Here is a 20,817-nt window from a genome sequence, read left to right on the forward strand (position 1 = left end):
CTAATAAGGCTCTATTCTTCATATCCTTCCATGAGAACTGTGGCTCGCCAAATAATTTAGCCCAATTATACATGCATTTTTAAGTTTCAATGAGAAATCTGTTTTTAGACGACTATAGTTATAATTTTTTAATCATATTACACAATCCTAAGTGACATTAATTCTATCCCTATTTCAGCCACTGCTGTGGTAAATCTGGCTGTCACTATTTATTTCCATACGCACAAAGTGAATATAAATAGCACTGATCTGAGTAGCACAGATATTATCAAATGCCCCTGAGGAACTTTCATATATCAAAGCCCTTGAAAAGGTTACAACTTGATAGCTGCCCACAAACTGACTAATTCAGACGCGGCCAATAGAAAGTTTACACCCTAAGGAATAATTGACCACTTTTGGATGCTCGTTTTACCTTTAGGTGAGGCCATATATCACCATTGTAATGAACAAAATCAATAGATTACACTTGAATATATCATTCTTTATATTCAAATCTCAACTTGGTGATAGACCAGCATAATAAACATGGAAGAATAATAGGAATCAGGAGATTCCAAACTTAATCCTAAACTACGGCCTCCTTCGGATGAGTTACTTCTATTATGAAAGCTACTCCTTCTTCATTTCCAGCTGCTCACAGTTAAACGTTGGTGTGCTGAGGATTCTATCCTGTACTATCTTAAGGCACTTTTATTTTATTTTATTATGTTGTATAGATGTATGAAGTGGGCTGAGAGTGAGCCAACAAGGAGTAGTAGAAGTAAAGAAAACTGGAGAACGCACCACATCAAAAGGCATTCAAACTCACTTTGTGTCAGGACACCAAAATATATCTGTAGTTGAATCTGGCCTTGCTACATATGCAGCTTCACACTTGCTGAAGAAATTTCAGCCACCTGTTTTCAAAGTCCACTCAAAAGCTAAACATCAAACTACTCTAGGCCAAACTAAATATTCAGCTGCCTAGTAAAAATCTCCTCTTGGATATCCTTGAGCGAGCTTTTGGTATAAATGTTCTTGCCTTTTAAAAATATTTGCCTGAGGGGCTGACCCCGTGGCGCAGTGGTTAAGTTCGCACATTCTGCCTTGGTGGCCTGGGGTTCGCCAGTTCAGATCCCGGGGGCTGACATGGCACCACTTGGTAAGCCATGCTGTGGCAGGCATCCCACATATAAAGTAGAGCAAGATGGGCACGGACTTCAGCTCAGGGCCAGTGTTCCTCAGCAAAAAGAGGAGGATTGGCAGCAGATGTTAGCTCGGGGCTAATCTTCCTCAAAAAAAATTTTTTTTTTTGCCTGAAAGAAACACTGTAGGTCTTTCAAATCTACAAGTATATACAGATTTCTTTGCAGATCTGAATGCTTTCCTCCACTCAACCTTTGATTATTAACTCTAATCCACATATTTTGATTTGATCGTTGGAAACACATCTCTGCATTCTGTCCTCTGTATTTGTTATCTTTTCTCCCATAATATTCTTTTTTATTATTATTATTTTTACATTTTTCACATTCTGGGAGTATTTTCTGTTTCCTCTGTGCATCACTGATGAATAATTTGCATTGTCAAATTTGTTAGCTCTTCCAATGGAAATTTTGTTTTAGCAGTTTTGGTTTAGATGATTTTATTTCAGTCAGTTTGTCATAGGACACTGGTTTTTTTTCTTTGGAGACACTAAGCATACATTTAATGTTGTTTTTCTTCGTTCTGAAGTACCTGAAGTGACACTATCTCAAAGGAAAATTTTCCTGAGTCTTAATATTTAAGTATTTCTACTGTACTGTTCCTGAATTTTTCATGGATTTCTCCATTGACTAGTTTCCATTTTATTGGTTTTAAACAAAGAAAGGCCTATCTAGTGTTTCTTCAGGTTTAGGATTATACAGTCTTAGGATTGGGAAACAGTCCAGATGGTACAGATTTTTTCCCAAGCAACGTTTTCTTTGCTGCTGTCATATTTGTAACTTGAGGGCAGAGAATGATGTACAGCATTTGGTATGGTTTCTGGTCAACAGTAGGTATTTTCTAAGAGCAAATGTTTTCTTCAGGGTGTGTATTTCAATTCCAGTCCTCCAAATTACAGAGACTCAGATAGGCCTAGGCTGAAACTGGGGTGGTAGTGATAGAGCCTCTTTAAAAATGAGACAAAGTATAGGGGACAGAAATGGAGGATATATGACTCCGGTTTTCTTCAGTCATTTCACATTTGCGTAAAATGAAGCTTCCATTTTAACTTAGATATATTGACTTACCAGAAAAAAACCTTATTGAGTGATTACAACGTGCTAGTTCCTGTAAGAGCTATGTCAGCTGCTGTGAGTATGCCAGAGTTGCCCTCCAGAAACTTATTTGACTCTAGGGAAGGACCCAAGGAAATAATCTACGCAGACAGGTTGTGCTCCAAGGAGAAGAAACTGCCATTTCATTAGAAAACTCATATCGGCTTAGGAAAGAAGCAGTAAAGTTTCTTCAGGGTCTTAAATACCAAATAAAGGCACTAATAACTGATATGAAGATCTTACCAATGAAAAAAATTATGAATATAATGTTTAGGAATATTTATATATTAACAATGTACAGAAAATTTTAAGCATCAAATATGAGACCATTTCAATAGCTCTTAAATAAATATTTGAGAATAACATCTAAAGTCAGATAATTGTCATGGAGAATAGAAGGAAGTGATTGATGTAAGAGAGCTGGGAAATAGAGAAAATGAGCACTATTCCACCAGGCAAAGATGGGAAAGCAAATCCTCTCCTGCTAATGCAGAACTGGAGAAAAAGTTAAAAATGCTAACCACAGGTTCAGAATTTACAATCTTTTAGTCTCCTTCAGGAGGCATAACATTTAAAATAGAATATTTAGCTCTCAGTTATTTATATCACCATTCAAACATATGAGGACAAATTTATTAATTGATAATATTGTTTCAATATCTCATATTCTAATTAGTTCCTTTGTTCATTATATATTAGATGTTGATATATGAGATGACAAACTCACATTATATAATCTTCAACCACCTTTTTTTTTCTTTTTTTTTTTGCTGAGGAAGATTAGCCCTGTTGTTGCCAATCTTCCTCTATTTTTTATATGTGGGTTGCTGCCACAGCATGGTCACCAATGAGTGTTGTAGGTCTGTGCCTGGGAACTGAACCCCAGCCACCAAAGTGGAGCTTGCCAAACTTAACCACTAGGCCACGGGGCCAGCCCCTACCAATCATCAATTTTTAATAACGTATATGGCTTTGTGGAATTTGAGCAATAAAAATACAAACCTAAAGGGAAACATAGTCACAACAAAGAATAGTGATGACAAGCCAATTCAAATCAAAACAATGAGATGGCATTATGATTTGTGAACATTTGATATATAAATATTAAGCATGACACGTATAAAGTTGTGAGTATAGCAGTCAATTAAATTCACCTATATATATACGTTATTGCAAAACTTTTGGTGAAGGTGAGTAAATTTCACCATCCATAGAAGTCCAACTTCATCAGACAACCAAGCATCTTCAAAAAAAGCTGTAATCGCCGAAAATCTTAATGTAGACTATCAAAGTGCAACATTTACTTATATTCCTTAACTTTCTCTCCTTGTAAGATAGTAACTATTTCCATTGCAGAAAATGTTGATCATAGTGATCAAAATACATGCATTAAGGATAGACTAAAAATTACTCACTACAGCACATAATTTTATAATCATTTTACTGCAAAAGAGAATTTTTTCCTCAGTTGCAAGTTAAAGAATTTGACTCCATTTAAATGATAGAAGTCACTCAGATACGTAAGTAGAGTTTTGGAATTAACTTTAATATATCAAGAAGAGCAAACTGAAGATATGTGCAGAAACTGCTAATTATCTCCCAGTTAGTATTCTCCCCATTCTCTCTTTCGTAATAGGACCCTATACTTTATTTGGGTGCATGTTTATTGCGGGTGGATGGGGAGAATTATATTCCACATCCTCTTCCAACTAGGCAAGGCTAGGCACTAAATTTTGGACAATGGGTACAGATAGAAGCGAGGTGTGCAAGCTCCAGAACATGCCCTTAATGGCAAAGGACATGTCCTCCATTGTCACTTGCCTCGTTCCTATTTCCTAGAATGCAAAATCATTGTGCATATTGGACCATCAGTCTTGGATCACAACGTGGAAAAGCTACATTGAGCAGAGCAGAAGACATGAGAAGCACCCTGGGGCCTGAATGGTAGAGAGGCCACATTAGGCCTATACCTGGGATGTTACATGAGAGAGAAATAAACTTTAGTCCTGCTTTAGCCACTAAGGTCTCTCTATGACAACCAAACCAATATACTAATCATTAAATCTGGTTCATTTTTCTTCAATGTCTAAGGGTTTCCAAAAGCAATAGTATTATCATAGCTAAAGTACTTTGAATTTCCCCAATAAAAAGTTGTAGTGAAGTATAAAATGAATTATCTTACAATTCTTTACAAATTCTCAGAAATTTTACATGAAATCATCCAATTCCAGCAAACTTGACTATGTTTGCAGGATTCCAAGAATATTCAGAACTGGAATGAAATATATGTATCACCTAGTCAACTGTAGCATGTCTTAAATGAGAGAAAAACAGTTTTAACTTTAATAGCTTTTAATGCCATATGGTTGATTATAATCTTAGGGCTGGACTAGGATATGAATCAAAGTCTCTGATTCCTATTTTAGCACTCTTTCTACTATGCAATATTCTTTGCAAATTATTCTGGCACTGTTATTATTTATATATAAGGAAATAGAAATAATTTCTCCAAACGCTGAGCATCTTTTTTAAATTTTAAATTTAGAAGCTGATATTTTGCCTTTTATAGGATTTTGATTTGATTTGCTAAGAGTTCATCTCATGGCCTAAAAAAGAGAACGGATCTTTTTTATAGGCATATTTATAACCCATAGTAATATTACAGGCTTTTTTGGATGGGAGAAAGCAAAAAACAAGGAAAGTTCAATAGGTTCACTTATATTAATACTTTTCTCTCTTACACAGTTTTTTTTTGAATATATGAATAAATATCTCTGTTGGCAAATTATGTAAATGTAAACATTGACACTCAAGTGTTACAAGTATATAACCTGTGTGCACTTTTCCACTTATAATGAACACATATGCTAAGTTTGCAGCATAGGGGCTGAAAGTAGAATGGTACTTACTAAAAAGTCATAACTACATTTGTGCATATGATTGCTAAAATAAAAACAAACTGGCTAGTTCTATGCAAAATAAAAAATAACTTTCTAATTAACAAGCAAGCTTGACTTAAGTAAATAGAACTGTTTTACTGAACATTAAAAGTGTAACTAAACAGTTTTAAGAAAAAATATGTATCATCATATTTAGGCAACATTAGACCTGCTAGGTCAGCTTGTTTGTAAAGCCAATCATTCTAGAATAATTCACATTATTTATTATAAAATCTTTTTCATAGTTTTACAAACTAAATGCTTAATAAAAGTTGCAACAGGAAGGTTGATGAAGACTCTGTATATATTTTTAAATGATTATATAATTTTTAAATATCAAATACTAATATTAAAGGTGAAACTAAACAACACAAAAATGATATTCATTCGGATACCAAACAATAACCTATTTAAACATTTTGTGTTAGCTGTCGGTTTGTCCTTAATAAGCCTCCTACATCATTAGAATAACACACATATTTACCATAAGAGGATAGTTAGCACTAGTGAAACACTTATGTCTAGAAAGAAGAAAACACTTTTTAAAACAATCTTAGTTCTTCAACTATAAAATGGAGAAAATAAAATCTATTTCCTTCATAGTGTTATTGTAGGAATTAAAATAATTTGAGCAAAGTGGTTAGTAGTGTGCAGGCAAAGTAGGGCTCAATGCACTAAAGCATTCACAAGCAGTAGTGATGGTAGCATAATTTGGGAAGCTATGGCACTTCAAGCAAACTATATTTATTGTTTTGTTTTTTCTGAAGACAAGCTACACTTATTTTTATATATTTTTTCACTTTCCTGTTAAATAGCTGGAATAAAATTCTATATCATAATATAGGACTATATTTTTGATTCAGATAAAAAAGTGTGGGGCCAGCCCCACGGCTGAGTGGTTGAGGTTCTGCATACCCTGCTTCGGTAGCCCTGGTTCACAGGTTCAGATCTTGGGTGTGGACCTACTCTACTCCTCAGCCATGCTGTGGAGGCATCCCATACACAAAAAGGAGGAAGATTGGCATGGATGTTAGTTCAGGGCTAATCTTCCTCACTAAAAAAAAAAAAACCAAAAAAACTGTGAATGACAAACAATATTTGTTTGATTTTTTCACTGATATATCCCTAGCTCTCAGAAGAATATTGAAAACATAGGAGGCCCTCAACAAATTTTTTCTTTTTGAGGAAAATTAGCCCTGAGCTAACATCTGCTGCCAATCCTCTGCTTTTTGCTGAGGAAGACTGGCCCTGAGCTAACATCCGTGCCCATCTTCCTCTACTTTATACGCGGGACGCCTGCCACAGCATGTCTTGTCAAGCAGTGCCATGTCCACATCCGGCATCTGAACCAGCGAACCCTGGGCCACCGAAGCATAATGTGCAAACATAATGGCTGTGCCACCAGGCCGGCCCCAACAAATATTTTTAAATAAACAAATAAGTATATGTAGACATTGTTTTCTGATGAAAAAAGTCAAATATATGAGAATTTAAGAGAACTTGAGTGTAAAATTATATTTTATAATTTAATAAATGTTTCCACCATAACTAAGTAATTCGAATGTCTCCCTAATATCTGTCCAAATTTGGCAATATTAGAATTAACTTATTCAAGCTAAAATAATCCATGTTCTAAAATTATTTGCATATGTACATTAGAGTCATTCATTCAAAAGGGCATATTGAGCATTTCTATGCTTCAAAGATTGGGTAGGCAGGGCCAGTTGTTGCACAGCTTCCAGGGTATCATTTACATTGTAGCTGAAATAAGTGATTCTTCCTGGTATGTGCAGTTCAGGCCAGAGTAGACTTGCCTAGTAACCCAGGTGACAGAAGCCAGGTTACAGAGATGGGTCAAATCCGATTTCTGTCTTTAACATTGCTAATGGAGAACAGAGTATTTAAGTCAGTGTAGTGGACTGAGATCTGGACAGGGGGCAGTGGGAGTTCAGATTCAGAGAAACACGGGGCATTTCTACTTAGGAAGATGCCAATAGTAAGTTGTTAAAGATCACATAACCACCAAAATTCATCATTACCTTGTTGGGTCTAACTAGTATTCTGCTTATGCTATAGAACACTTTTGGAAAAACTAAACCTTCTAGGCCAGCTTGTTTTGTAAAGCCAATCATTCTAGAATAATTAAATTTATCTTGGAATTTAATATAAAACTTTAAATACTCACATCAAGATCGTCCTTTGCATTGTAGTAGACAACTTCATTGCTCTATAACAAAGAAAAGAACAGTGCTTTACTGATTTGAGTAAAACATAAAAATATACTGGATCAAACACTGAATACATTTTGTGCATATTTTAAATAATAAACCCCTTATAATATTCCTTTCATGACATATTCCACAAAGACCAATAAAAATTTTCTAAGAACATATTAAAACACTTTATCAGTGATATTGAAAAATACATATTGCATTGAGAAAAAAGGTCTCAGTATAGGTCTGAGAACTGTTTGTCAAGAAAAAATAAAGAATTCCTAATGCAAAAAAGTTATATACGTACACACACACACACATATACATACACCTAAATCATAACATGATAAACAGGACAATTCAAGAAAAATGTAAAATAAGTGGCTTGTTAATATTTTGCTGAAACCATGACTTTAAAAAAATATATATCAAGTGTTGAAATTATTCTTTTTGTTTGTTTCTTTGTTTTTGTTTTCTTTGAGGAAGATTAGCCCCGAGCTAATATCTGCTGCCAATCCTCTGCTTTTTGCTGAGGAAGACTGGCCCTGAGCTAATGTCCATGCCCATCTTCCTCTACTTTATATGTGGGACATCTACCACAGCACGGCTTGCCAAGTGGTGTCATGTCTGCACCTGGGATCTGAACCGGCGAACCCTGGGCTGCCGAAGCAGAACATGTGAACTCAACTGTTGTGCCAGCGGGACGGCCCCTGAAATTATTCTTGAAGAAAGGTGTATCTGTACAATATCGGCAGAAATCTCTTCATGAGATTTAGACGAGGGATCAAGAGTAACCATGAATTTAGATAGGAAAAAATATCAGATTATCTAACACATTAATATGCTCATATTGTACCAAAGTGATTAATGAGCATTGGCTTCTCAAGAATAAATGTATCTGGATATTTCTGCTAGCCATCAACGTTACTGAAATATGCCATAAATATAAATTATGGGCATAAATTGTGTTACAGAGGGAAAATGGAAAAAGTGAATAAAATGATTGCCAGGGAAATTAAAATTCCTATTCTTCATGTCTTTGAGACTAGTTCTCTACAATGTTAAAATAATCCACTTATACTGATTTTCTTTTCCTTTCTTTTCCCCAGAACTGACTGAAGATATAACTCGTCTTCCATATGTCTTCATTATTAACTGGAGCACCATGTAAAAACCCATTTTTCTGTGCCTCTTTAACATCTAAAGCATGGATACTCTAAAATTTTATTAAAATAAAACACAATACAAAAAATGTTTTCAAAATTACTTGGGAAAAGAATTCAATATATTAGCATTTCTTAAAGTATGTTCCCCCCAAAATCATTATTTCTTTAAGATATTCTATGGTCATATGACTTTAGAAAACTATATAGATAAATAACAGAATACGTGATTCACAATACTGAATAAAACCTATGAGTTTGAATTCATTTCATTTAGAATCAACAGAACTTTAAAAATTACCATTTAGTGAAGAATTATTAAGTGGCTAACAAATTTTAACATGCATAAATTCTAATTACTGGAACATTTCTTATAGCACTAGTTTTGTAACAAAGTTAAAATACAAAAATAAGAACTCATCACATACACAAAGCAAGAGAATCTCCTGAATCCACTTTAGATCGAAATCTAATTACTAGTTTATTGATCCCTGCTGCAACTCTGTAATTTACATAACAGACAATTTTCAATTTAGAATGTGGATTCTATCAAAAGTTAAAACAGAATAAATTTATCTTCAAACATATCAATTCCTATCCTTTAGATAAAATGATGGATACAGACCAATAATATAAAATAATTTATATATCTAGGATTACACTTGGTCCATGGCACTAGAGCTAATGGACTAAATTGATTACTCAACTTTTTTCTTTATGTGTGACACACGGTCACATATAACAAAGAGAATTTGCTTATTAGACCTATGTTTAGAGTGTCACATATAGTTTCAAAAGAGGGTAAAGTATGATAAAGAAATGCTAGTCTTAACTCAAACTAAGTATTTTGATTCTATTAAGCTAAACTGGGCTTGAAATTAAAATAAAATTGAAGAAAATCTGTTTATTTGAAAATTTCTAAAAGTTTTTCATTTTTTTACTGTACTATATTTTCTATAAAACTTTATTACCCCTCCTTTACATATTTTATATTGCTTCTAAAACTTATCGAAAATATGTATTGCAAAGTTTATTTAAATTTTACACATTTGCACAAGGCTTTCTGGACTTTGGAAGACACAGAATTCCAAAACTGCTTTCTTTTAAAGCAAACTGAAAAAAAAATACATTAATCACAAACTAATACTGTATGTCCCACGTCCATAATCCTCGTAATTAGGTACTTTATATTTCTACTTTTAAAAAGCTCTTTCTTTATACAATGTTTATTTCTTACATGGTCAAAATATAAATGCAAAGAAAAACAAAAGTGTGACTTTTGTGTGTGTGTGTGTGAGGAATATTGGCCCTGAGCTAACATCTGTGGCAATCTTCCTCTATTTTGTATGTGGGATGCCACCAAAGCATGGCTTGACGAGCAGTGCAGGCGTCCGCACCAGGGATCCTAACCCGGGAACCCTGGGCTGCCAAAGTGGAGCACGTGAATTTAATGACAATGCCACCAGGCTGGCACCCTAAAGTGTGACTTTTTATAGAACAACAATACTAGCCACCAAATATATATCCAGGACCAATCTTAACAGGATTGGGACAAAGGACAATTTTCAGGAATAAAGGACAACTCACACTGAATCAGCCCAACTTCTGATGTTTTCATAGGGATGAAGTTTGCTTAAAATTAACTCTGTGCTAAAAGAAAACTGGGAAAGGAAATTATATAAAAACAGTTAAATGGCCTGAGGGGGTGGAATTAAAGGAGAAGACACAAAAGTATCATCTGAATTCCTTCTCCCTTTACCCTGTCCCCTGCCTGCATCCTACTTAGACTTTGTACAGGGAGATTTTCGGATCTCACAACGAACAGAGGGAGCCAGAACCCACTCATTCAACAATACTTTGGTGATTTCACTCTGTGCTAAGTGTTGGAGAAACAAAGATGAAAACTATCTACACCCTGACCTTCATAAGAAACAAGTTCTCACCAATTCACATAGGGCGAGAAGTTAAGGCAGCTGAGTCTCGTCCCTCTCATCTGCTACAACTGAAGAATATCTCTTATTATCCTTGGGGAGCATGAACACATAAAACCAAAACTTGCCAGGTTTCAAAATAGGTGAGAGTTAAGATTTCAGATTCCAGATTCCATTCCTCCTCTGTTGATCAATTCAAGCATGTTTGCAAGTGTGTGTTTGTGTGTGTGTTTCTTTCTGAATAAATTACCTATCCTATCACTCAAAATTCCCTCAATCCCTCCTCCAGAAAGTATACAATTATACCAGTATAACTGGTATACTTTAATATTTTAATACTTTAAAAGTATGGCATATAAACTAATTATCATAGGCACACATTATAGAATTGAGTCATCTTGTTTCTCTATTATCCTTCTGCCTAAATGTTTTAATGCAAATGATTAAACAACATCATCTTGGTGGGCATTTCACACTCAAACAGAGGCTTTAAGTGGATTTCAGTGCATTATGTGCAGTATGATAGGATAAACCCAGCAACAGCCTCAAACTAGATTCATAGATTAGTTAAACCTTTAGAGAGCGATTTTTCACAATTTAAGCACCACCAGATGACAAGAACAAATTGTTTCATTTCTGATTTTTAACCAAGTAGTTTAGTTATTTATTATCTCCTTGAAACAAATTTACCCAAATGGTCTGTGCTAATATAACACTGCTGCTTACTGAAGCTTAAAACATCCCCTAGCAAGTTGAGAGATAAATTACTGTAGTTTCCCAGTGTCTACTGGGAGTCAACATATAAATCTGGACAAAATAGACCATTCTATCTTAAAAATATATATGTTGTGAGCGACAGTCTCTTGCATGTCATTTTCTTACAAAAGTCTGCCTCTGATGAATAGTTTATGTCAAAAATCTGAAGCTAAGTACAAAGCTTCCACATGGAAATAAGATATTGCCAAGGAAAAGATTTAAATATTGGAACTGAAAATTGGGATTTTATAGCCAACATGTGAAATATAGGACACATTCAAAATTCAAATAGAGACTAACTTCTTGCCCAATTTACTAATTCTCTTTTCTTGACTCTGCACATGACCCACAGCCTGACAAATTTTGGGCAACTGTATTGTCTACTAAATTTGCTTTTTTGAAAAAAATCCCATTCTTACTGTCATTTTTATCACTCTTCAGTTCCAAATATGAAGTCAATAGGATGAACATTAAGGATACTCTGTTATCAACAAATTGTGTTAATGATTCTTGCTAACCAAGATCCGTACTGTTTAGCTCACATCATTTATAACTCAAATTTTCTGACTAATATATCTTTGTAACAATTTGATCTGGCAACCATACACACCACTGCTATTGCTTGTGCCCAAGTCAGGCATGGTACATGGGATGAAATAATTAGCAGCACTATAACATTGTGTGCATAAAAGAACTTAGGAAGATGTGTGTGTTTGGTTTTGTGTGTGTCTAATTGTGTGTGCATGCATGTGTGGTGGGGGGGGGGGGGTGTGAGTGAATGTGAGCAGATGTTTCCAAAGATAGCTGAAAGTAACTAAACCAGTAAATTAAAGACAGCAGTCCTTAAAAAAAGTATTCTTCATGTCATTATGTGTTTGAAGTTTGGAATGCATGAGCATGTTATTTATGAAGATAAAAATAAAGAAATAACACAAGTCCATCTGAAACTCACTGTTACCAGATTACCGTACTAAAAGCATATGATAAACCTACATTCATATTAGGTAACAAGATAATAAATAAAGATAATTGATGTATGTAAAGTGTTTAGCAACAGTGCCTGGCATGCAACATGTGTCCCACATATGTTATCAACTATTATTTTATATACTGAAAAAGAAAAATCAGGTATATCCATAAAATTTATCTATTAGCTATATCTAGTACTTATATATGAATTAAAGCAAATAATTATAATTTTATTTTCTCATCAGTTGGTATGCTCTGAATCTATTTAATTCGTTTAAAGTCCTTTCTTCAAAGATTCCATATAACAGAGTGGAGAAGAAATGGAATTACTAGTTGCTGTTGTTATTTTTAATCTGATAAATTAAATGAGGTAATTTATAAGAAAGTCTAACACAAAGTAATTAAGTGATGTTTCTATATGCATTCTCTTCATTAAATGTGTCGCTGTGCTCCAAACTTCTCTGTGACTCTAAGCACACTCTTTCCAACCCCACCTCTCCTTACACTTCAATCCTTATTCACTCCTGCCTAGAAAAACTCCAACATTGTATTAGACCAAAAGTTGCTTGTCCATCCCAAAACTCAAACTGTAGAATGTTGATGGAGAAAATTATACAAGCAGGACTCACGTAGAGCAAGTCAGTAGTTCTCACATTTTAAAAACTATAGTAAACATGTGGATTTGATTTGATAAATTTTCTTCTATTCAGAAACTTTACAGTCTTTGGGAAACTGTTTCTTCCAATCATGTGATTCTATTTGGCTGGCAAATCACACTGCTCCACTTCTCTGATCACAAAAATTAACAGGTGTCTAAATCTATCCGATAACAGTATCTCATTTCCCTATTCCTTATCCAGAAATATTCCATTTTCGAGGAGTAGTTATGGTCGCAAAAGTTGAACTGCTTAAAGTCTGAATCCTGATGTGCCTGAGGGTAGTTCCATCTGTTGGCTTCTTAGTTATAAAACCAATAATTTCTTATCTTTTTCTTAAGGTAGTTAGAATGTGGTTTCTAACTCTTATAACTGGTAGTACCAATACAAATACCATACAAAGTTTGTTTCCATTCTAATTTCCTGTTACTAACAGTCAAAAGCACTTGCTTATAACTATTCTTGAACTAATTCTCCTATCTGTGCCTTGGATGCTGGCCCCTCCCACATCCTTACATATCCCATTCCTTCAGCATCTCTTTTCTTTCCTGTGTGTCCATCTTCTCTTTAATCAAAAGCAGGTGATTTGCGAAAAAGATTTATGGAATGAAAATTCGGATGAGCTCTGGCATGAAACATCTTTTTTGTCAAAATTTTAAAATTTTAGCAGGTTAAAAAACCAAAGAAGCCATGAGATCAAAATTGTCTTAGTTCATATATAAATAAAAAACATTTTAATATCTTTCTAATAATTTTCTAATGTACTAAAGGTTAAAAATCCCTTAGTGACAACTTATTAGTTTGTGAGTAGTATATAAGCAAGTAATAACCATTTTAAAAATGATTTCTACCAACTTCTTTACATTAGTTCCTCACTAGACTTTAGGAATTATTTGCATGATGAAAATGGAGTAACTGTATAAATTTTGATTATATATCACTGTTTAAATCAAAGAAGATAAAAGTGAAACACTATTGCTAAATATTCCATAATCTATGTTTCCTAACAGAAAAATATATATAATCTATTCTTTCTCAGAACTCTGACCATTCATTCATAAGAATACATATATATTAAGCTATGCACACATGCCAAACCTTGTGCAAGAAACTTAAATACATGTGCTTTTTTGGGAAACTGATTGTGAAAAATAAAACAGTGAATAACATATTATCAATCGCACTTTTGCATATTGAAAAGCTCAGACTAGCAGAAGTTAAACTGAGTCTAACACACGTCTTTTTTTTTCTTAATCCAAGAATAGCTTTATTAGGCAGTTATTATTTTTCATTATTTATTTTTTAGTGGGGTAACTGGTTTATAATATTTTAAATATATTAGTATTTTAATTTATAATTGGGGTGTATGTAACTCTGCATTGTGTTCTCAAGTTCTTTGGATAGATACCCAGGAGCAGAATAGCTGGATCATATGGTAGAACTATTCTTAATTTTCTGAGGATACTCCATACTGGTTTCCATAGCGGCTGCACCAGTTTGCACTCCCACCAGCAGTGTATGAGGGTTCCCTTCTCTCCACATCCTCTCCAATACTTATTGTTTCCTGTCTTTCTATTTATAGCCATTGTGACAGCACTGAGGCAGCATCTCATTGTAGTTTTGATTTGGATTTCCCTGATAGTTAATGATGTACAACATTTTTTCATGTGTCTGTTGGTCATCTGTATAAGTTCTTGGAAGAAATGTCTGTTCAGAAATTTGCCCATGTTTTTATTGGGTTGTTAGTTTTCTTGTTCTTAAGATGTATGAGTTTTTTGTATATTTTGGATATTAATGCCTTATCCGATAAATGTTTTCAAAATATCTTCTCCCAATTGTTAGGTTGTCTTTACCTCTTGCTCATGGTTTCCTTTGCTGTGCAGAAGCTTTTTAGTTTGATACAGTCCCATTTAGTTATTTTTTCTATTGTTTCCCTTTCCCGGTCAGACATAGTACTTGAAAATATGCAGCTAAGACAGATATAAGGGTGTACTGTCTATGTTTTCGTGTAGAAGTTTAAAGGTTCCAGGTATTACATTCAAATATTTAATCCAATTTCAGTTAATTTTTGTGTATGATGTAAGGTAATTGTCTACTTTCATTCTTTTGCATGCAGCTGTCCAGTTTCCCCAACACCATTTGTTGAAGAGACTTTCCTTTCTCCCTTGTCAAAAATTAGCTTTCTGTAGGGGCTGGCCCCGTGGCCGAGTGGTTAAGTTCGCGCGCTCCGCTGCAGGCGGCCCAGTGTTTCGTTAGTTCGAATCCTGGGCACGGACACGGCACTGCTCATCAGACCACGCTGAGGCAGCGTCCCACATGCCACAACTAGAAGAACCCACAATGAAGAATACACAACTATGTACCGGGGGGCTTTGGGGAGAAAAAGGAAAAAATAAAATCTAAAAAAAAAAAAAAAAAAATTAGCTTTCTGTAGATGTGTGGGTTTATTTCTGGGCTCTCAGTTCTGTTCAATGATCTGTGTGTCTGTTTTTGTGCCAGTACCACGCTGTTTTGATTACTAGAGCTTTGTAGTATATTTTGAAATCAGGGAGTGTGAAACCTCCTGCTTTGCTCATTTTTCTCAGGATTCCTTTGGCTATTCAGGGTCTTTTGTTGATCCATATAAATTTTTGGATTTTTTGTTCCATTTCTGTGAAAAATGTTGGTAGAACTTTCATAGGGATTCCACCGAATCTGTAGACTGCTTTAGGAAGTATGGACATTTTAACTGTTAATTCTTGCAATCAAAGGGCACAGAATATCTTCCCATTTCTTTGTGTCTTCTTCAATTTCATTCAACAATGTTTTATAGTTTTCAGTGTACAGATCTTTCACCTCTTTGGTTAAGTTTATTCCTAGATATTTTATTTTTTTCCCTGCAATTGTAAGTGGGATTGTATTCTTAATTTTTCTTTCTGCTACTTAGTTGTTAGTGTATAGAAATGCAACTGATTTTTGTATGTTGATTTTGTATCCTGAAATTTCACGATATTCATTTCTTATTTCTGAAAGTTTTTTAGTGGTGTTCTTAGAGTTTTCTACATATAAAATCATGTCATCTCCAACTAGTGACAGTTTAACTTCTTCCTTTCTAATTTGGATCCCTTTTATGTCTTTTTGTCTCCTGATTGCTCTGGTTAGGACTTCCCATATTGCGTAAAATAAGAGCAGTGAGAGTGGGCATTCTTGTCTGATTCCTGCTCTTAGAAGGATAGCTTTCAGTTTTTCTCCACTGAGAAAGATATTAGCTGTAGGTTTGTCATATATTACCTTTATTATGTTGACCTATACTCATTTGATTCAGAGGGTTTTTAAAATCATAAATGGATGCTGTATCTTGCCAAATGTTTTTTCTGCATCTATTAAAATGATTGTGTGATTTTTATTCTTCATTTTGTTAAGGTGATGTATCATGATGATCGATTTGCAAATGTTGAACGATACCTGCATCCCTGGAATAAATCCCACTTGATCATGGTGTATGACCTTTTTAATGTACTGTTGTGTTCAATTTGCTAGTATTTTGTTGAGGATTTTTGCATCAATGTTTATCAGTGATGTTGCCCTGTAATTTTCTTTGTTTTGTGTTGTCCTTATCTGGCTTTGCTGCCAGGGTAGTGTTGGCTTCATAGAATGAGTTAGGAAACTTACCCTCCTCTTCAATTTTTTGTAAGAGTTTGAGAAGGATAGGTATTGTCTTCTTTGAAAGTTTGGTAGAATTCACCAGGGAAGCTGATTGGTCCTGGACTCTTATTTTTTGAGAAGTTTTGACTACTGTTTTGATCTCCTTACTGATGATTGGTCTATTCAAATTCTCTATTTCTTCTTCATTCAGTTTTGGAAGGCTATATGATTCTGAGGATTTATCCATTTCTTCTAGATTATCCAATTTGTTGACAAATAGCTTTTTGTAGTATTCTCTTATAAACTTTCGTTTCTCTGAGGTGTCCATTGTAATGTTTCCTCTTTCATTTCTGATTTTATTTATTTGAGGCTTCTCTCTTTTGTTTTTGGTGAGTCTAGGTAATTTTGCCAATTTTGTTTACCTTTTCAAAGAAACATATCTTGGTTTCATTGATTTTTTTCTATTGTTTTTTTAGTCTCTAATTTATTTGTGCACTGATTTTTATTATTTCCGTTATTCCACTGACTTTGGACTTTGTTCTTCTTTTTCCAGTTTATTAGGGGCACTCTTAGTTTGTTTATTTGGAATTTTTCTTGTTTGTTGAGGTAGCTATGACTTGCTAAAACTTCCCCTCTTAGAAAGGCTTTTGCTGTATCCCATGGATTGTGGCATGTCGTATTTCCATTTTCATTGTCTCCAAGTATTTTTTGATTTCTCCATTGACCCAATCATTCTTCAGTAGCATTCTGTTCAATCTGCACATATTTTTGGCTTTTCTGATTGTCTTCCTGCAGTTGATTTCTAGTTTCATAACTTTGTGGTCAGAAAAGATGTTTGGTATTGTCTCAATCTTCTTAAATTTATACAGAATTGTTTTGTGTCCTAAAACATAAACAAACCTGGAGAATGTTCCATGTGCATTTGAAAAGAATGTGTATTCTGTGGTTTGTGGATGGAATGTTCTATACATATCTATTAAGAGTATCTGGTCTAATGTGTCATTTAAGGCCAATGTTTCCTTATCAATCTTCTGTTTGGATGATCTATGCATTGGTGTAAGTGGAGTGTTAAAGTCCTCTACTATTATTTTGTTTCTGTCTATTTCTCCTTTCACGTCTGTTAATAATTGCTTTATATATTTAGCTTCTCCTATGTTACCTGCATAGAGATTTATAAGCATTATATCCTCTTGCCGGATTGTTCCCTTTATCATTATGTAGTGCCCTTCTTTGTCTCTTGTTACAGTTTTTGTTTTAAAGTCTATTTTGTCTGATGTAAGTATTGTTACATCAGCTTTATTTTCTTTGTCATTTGCATGGAGTATCTTTTTCTACCTCCCCTTTCAGTTTTTGAGTGTCCTTAGGTTTGAAGAGTGTCTCTTGCATGCAGCATATATATGGGTCTTGTTTTTTTTAATCCACTTGGCCACTCTGTGCCTTTTGATTTGAGCATTTAGTCCAATGACATTTAAAATAGCTATTGAGGGGCCAGCCCCGTGGCTGAGTGGTTAAGTTTGCGCACTCTGCTGCGGTGGCCCAGGGTTTTGCTGGTTCAGATCCTGGGTGTGGACATGGCACTGCTCATCAGGCCACGTTGAGGCGGCGTCCCATATGCCACAACTAGAAGGACCTGCAACTAAGATATACAACTACGTACCAGGGGGGATTTGGGGAGATAAAGCAAAAAAAAAAAAAAAAAAAGATTAGCCACAGTTGTTAGCTCAGGTGCCAATCTTTAAGAAAAAAAAAAAAGAAAATAGCTATTGATAAGTATGTGCTTATTGCAATTTTGTTACTTTTGTTCTGGGTGTTTTGGTAGTTCTTCTCTGTTCCTTTCATCTTCTCTTGCTCTCTTCCCTTGTGGTTTGATGGCTTTCTTTAGTATTATGTTTGGGTTTCTTTCTCTTAATTATTTGTGTATTTGTTATAGGTTTCTGGTTTGTAATTACCATGAGGTTCATATATAATAATCTAAATATACAGCAATCTATATTGAGTTGATGGCCTCTTTAGTTTGACCTCTTTCTTGAAGCTCTACTCTTTTGCTCCCCTATTCCTATATTTTGTTTTTGATACCATATATAACCTCTGTGTGTTTGTGTATCTATTACCCTCTTATCATTGAAATAGGTAATTTTCGTACTTATGTCTTTTGACCTCCATATTGCCTTCATAGGTGGTTGATCTGCTACCTATACTGTATTTTTGCCTATACTAGTGATTTTACTGCCTCTGTTTCTTTTTGATAATTTTCTTATTCCTATTTTCAGTCTTCTGTTTCCCACTTGAATAAATCCCTTTAGCATTTCTTGTAAAATTGATTTCTTGGTGATAAACTCTTTTAATTTTTGCTTGTCTGGGAAATTCTTTATCTCTCCTTCCATTCTGAATGATAACGTTGCCAGGTAGAGTATTCTTGGCTGTAGGTCTTTTGCTTTCAACATGTTATTTTTTGCTTGGGGTTTTTTGTTGTTTTTTGGTTTTTTTGAGGAAGATTAGCCCTGAGCTTACATCTGTCATCAAGCCTCCTCTTTTTGCTGAGGAAGACTGGTGCTGAGCTAACATCTGTGCCCATCTTCCTCTACTTTATATGTGGGACATCTGCTACAGCATGGCTTGACAAGTGGTATGTAGGTCTGCACCCTGGATCCAAACTGGTGAATCCTGGGCTGCTGAAGCAGAACATGCGAACTTAACTGATACGCCACGGGGCCGGCCCCCACTCAACACTAAATATATTTTGCCACTCCTTCCTAGCCTGTAAGGTTTTGGCTGAGAAGTCAGCTGGTAGCCTTATGGGATTTCCTTTGCATGTCATTTGTTGCCTTTCCCTTGTAGCTTTTAGGATTCTCTCTTTAATTTTGGACATGTTAATTGTGATGTGGCTCAGTGTGGGATTCTTTGGGTTTATCTTGCTTTGTGCTCTCTGTGCTTCGTGTACTTGGATGTCTATTTCCTTCTTTAGATTAGGAAAGTTTTCAGCTATTATTTCTTCAGATAGATTTTCTGCCCCTTTCTCTTTCTCGTCGCCTTTTGTGCTTGATGTTGGCCCAGAGGTTTCTTAGACTGTTCTCATTCTTTTTAATTCTTTTATCTGTTCAGCTTAGGTGATTTCCTCTAGTCTTTCTTCCAGCTCGCTGATCCATTCTTCTGTATCATCTACTCTGCTACTGAGCCCTGTAGTGAATTTTTGATTTCCAGTATGGTATTCTTCATTTCTGATTGGTTATTATATTTTTCAATTCTTTATTGAAGTTGTCACTAAGTTCACCCATTCTTCTCCCAAGATCAGTGAGCATCCTTATGACTATTTGTTTGAACTCTTTGTCAGGTAGTTTGTTTATTTCTGTTTCATTTAGTTCTTTTTCTGGGGTTTTGTCCTCTTCCCTTGCTTGAAACGTATTCCTTCGCCTCCTCATTTTGCCTCTTTGTGCTTGTATCTATGTATTAAGTGGGTCAGCTATGTCTCCTGATCTTGTAGAGTGGCTTTATGTTAGAGATGCCTTTTGAGGCCCAGCAGTGTACTTCCCTCTCATTACCACTTCCAGATGTTCCAGGAGTGACTCCTGTGTGGGCTATGTGTGTCCTTCTGCTGTGGCAGAGTTCCTCTTTCTGCAGGTGCCCAGGGAGTCTAGGCTGTCCCCATGGCTGGCTGGTTGTAATGCTCAGCTGTGTCTGCCTACTTTGGACCCTTCAGTCACTTTATTGGGTTTGGGGAACCCCAGCGCAGTTGGCTAAAAGGTGTAATAGCACACTCCTGTTGCAGTTTTTCTGTTAAGTCAGTTAGCTGCCCATGTGGCTGGTTGCTGAGCTCAGGGGCTTACAATTACTGTAGGGCTCTGGCCTGCAAGGCTGTTATCAGCTTTCTTAGGATTACAATTGAGTAGGGCTGGTCCTAGGCATAGGAGCACCAATTGTTTCAGGCTTTGGAAGGTAGAGCTGATCCCCTATGTGGCTGTTTGAGAGGCAAACGTGTTCTGCCACTGATAAGCCCCACAACCCACAGGTCTGAACACACCATAAACACAGTCCTGGCCTGTGCACACATCTTGACCCCCTGGAGCACACTCAGTTGCCCCACTGCAGAGGTCCCCACCCACTCCACCGGTTCCTCATGCATGCCCTTCCCCACAGAGCCAGACACACTTGCCTGCCTACAGAGGATCCAGGCACCCACTCTATGCAGGCCAAAAGTTGCCTGAGGGCTTGCTGTTGGGTGGAGCCAGTCCCTAGGGCAGGCTGTCTGCCCTAGCTGAGCTGGATTAAATCAGTGCTCCAGTGGGC

General features: G+C 35.5%; 1 protein-coding gene across 23 annotated transcripts in view; it reads right to left on the minus strand.

Annotated features, from left to right (window-relative positions):
* CACNA2D1 (calcium voltage-gated channel auxiliary subunit alpha2delta 1) overlaps positions 1 to 20,817 on the minus strand; it is a 516,207-nt gene that overhangs the window by 191,515 nt on the left and 303,875 nt on the right. For all 23 annotated transcript variants that reach the window (XM_014855387.3, XM_044768108.2, XM_014855384.3 and 20 more), the window contains one exon: positions 7,407 to 7,448. In XM_014855387.3, the coding sequence (XP_014710873.1) occupies positions 7,407 to 7,448 (42 nt within the window). The remainder of the gene's footprint in view (positions 1 to 7,406; positions 7,449 to 20,817) is intronic.

The sequence above is a fragment of the Equus asinus genome, chromosome 1, assembly GCF_041296235.1.
Source record: "Equus asinus isolate D_3611 breed Donkey chromosome 1, EquAss-T2T_v2, whole genome shotgun sequence".
Lineage (NCBI taxonomy): Eukaryota > Metazoa > Chordata > Mammalia > Perissodactyla > Equidae > Equus > Equus asinus.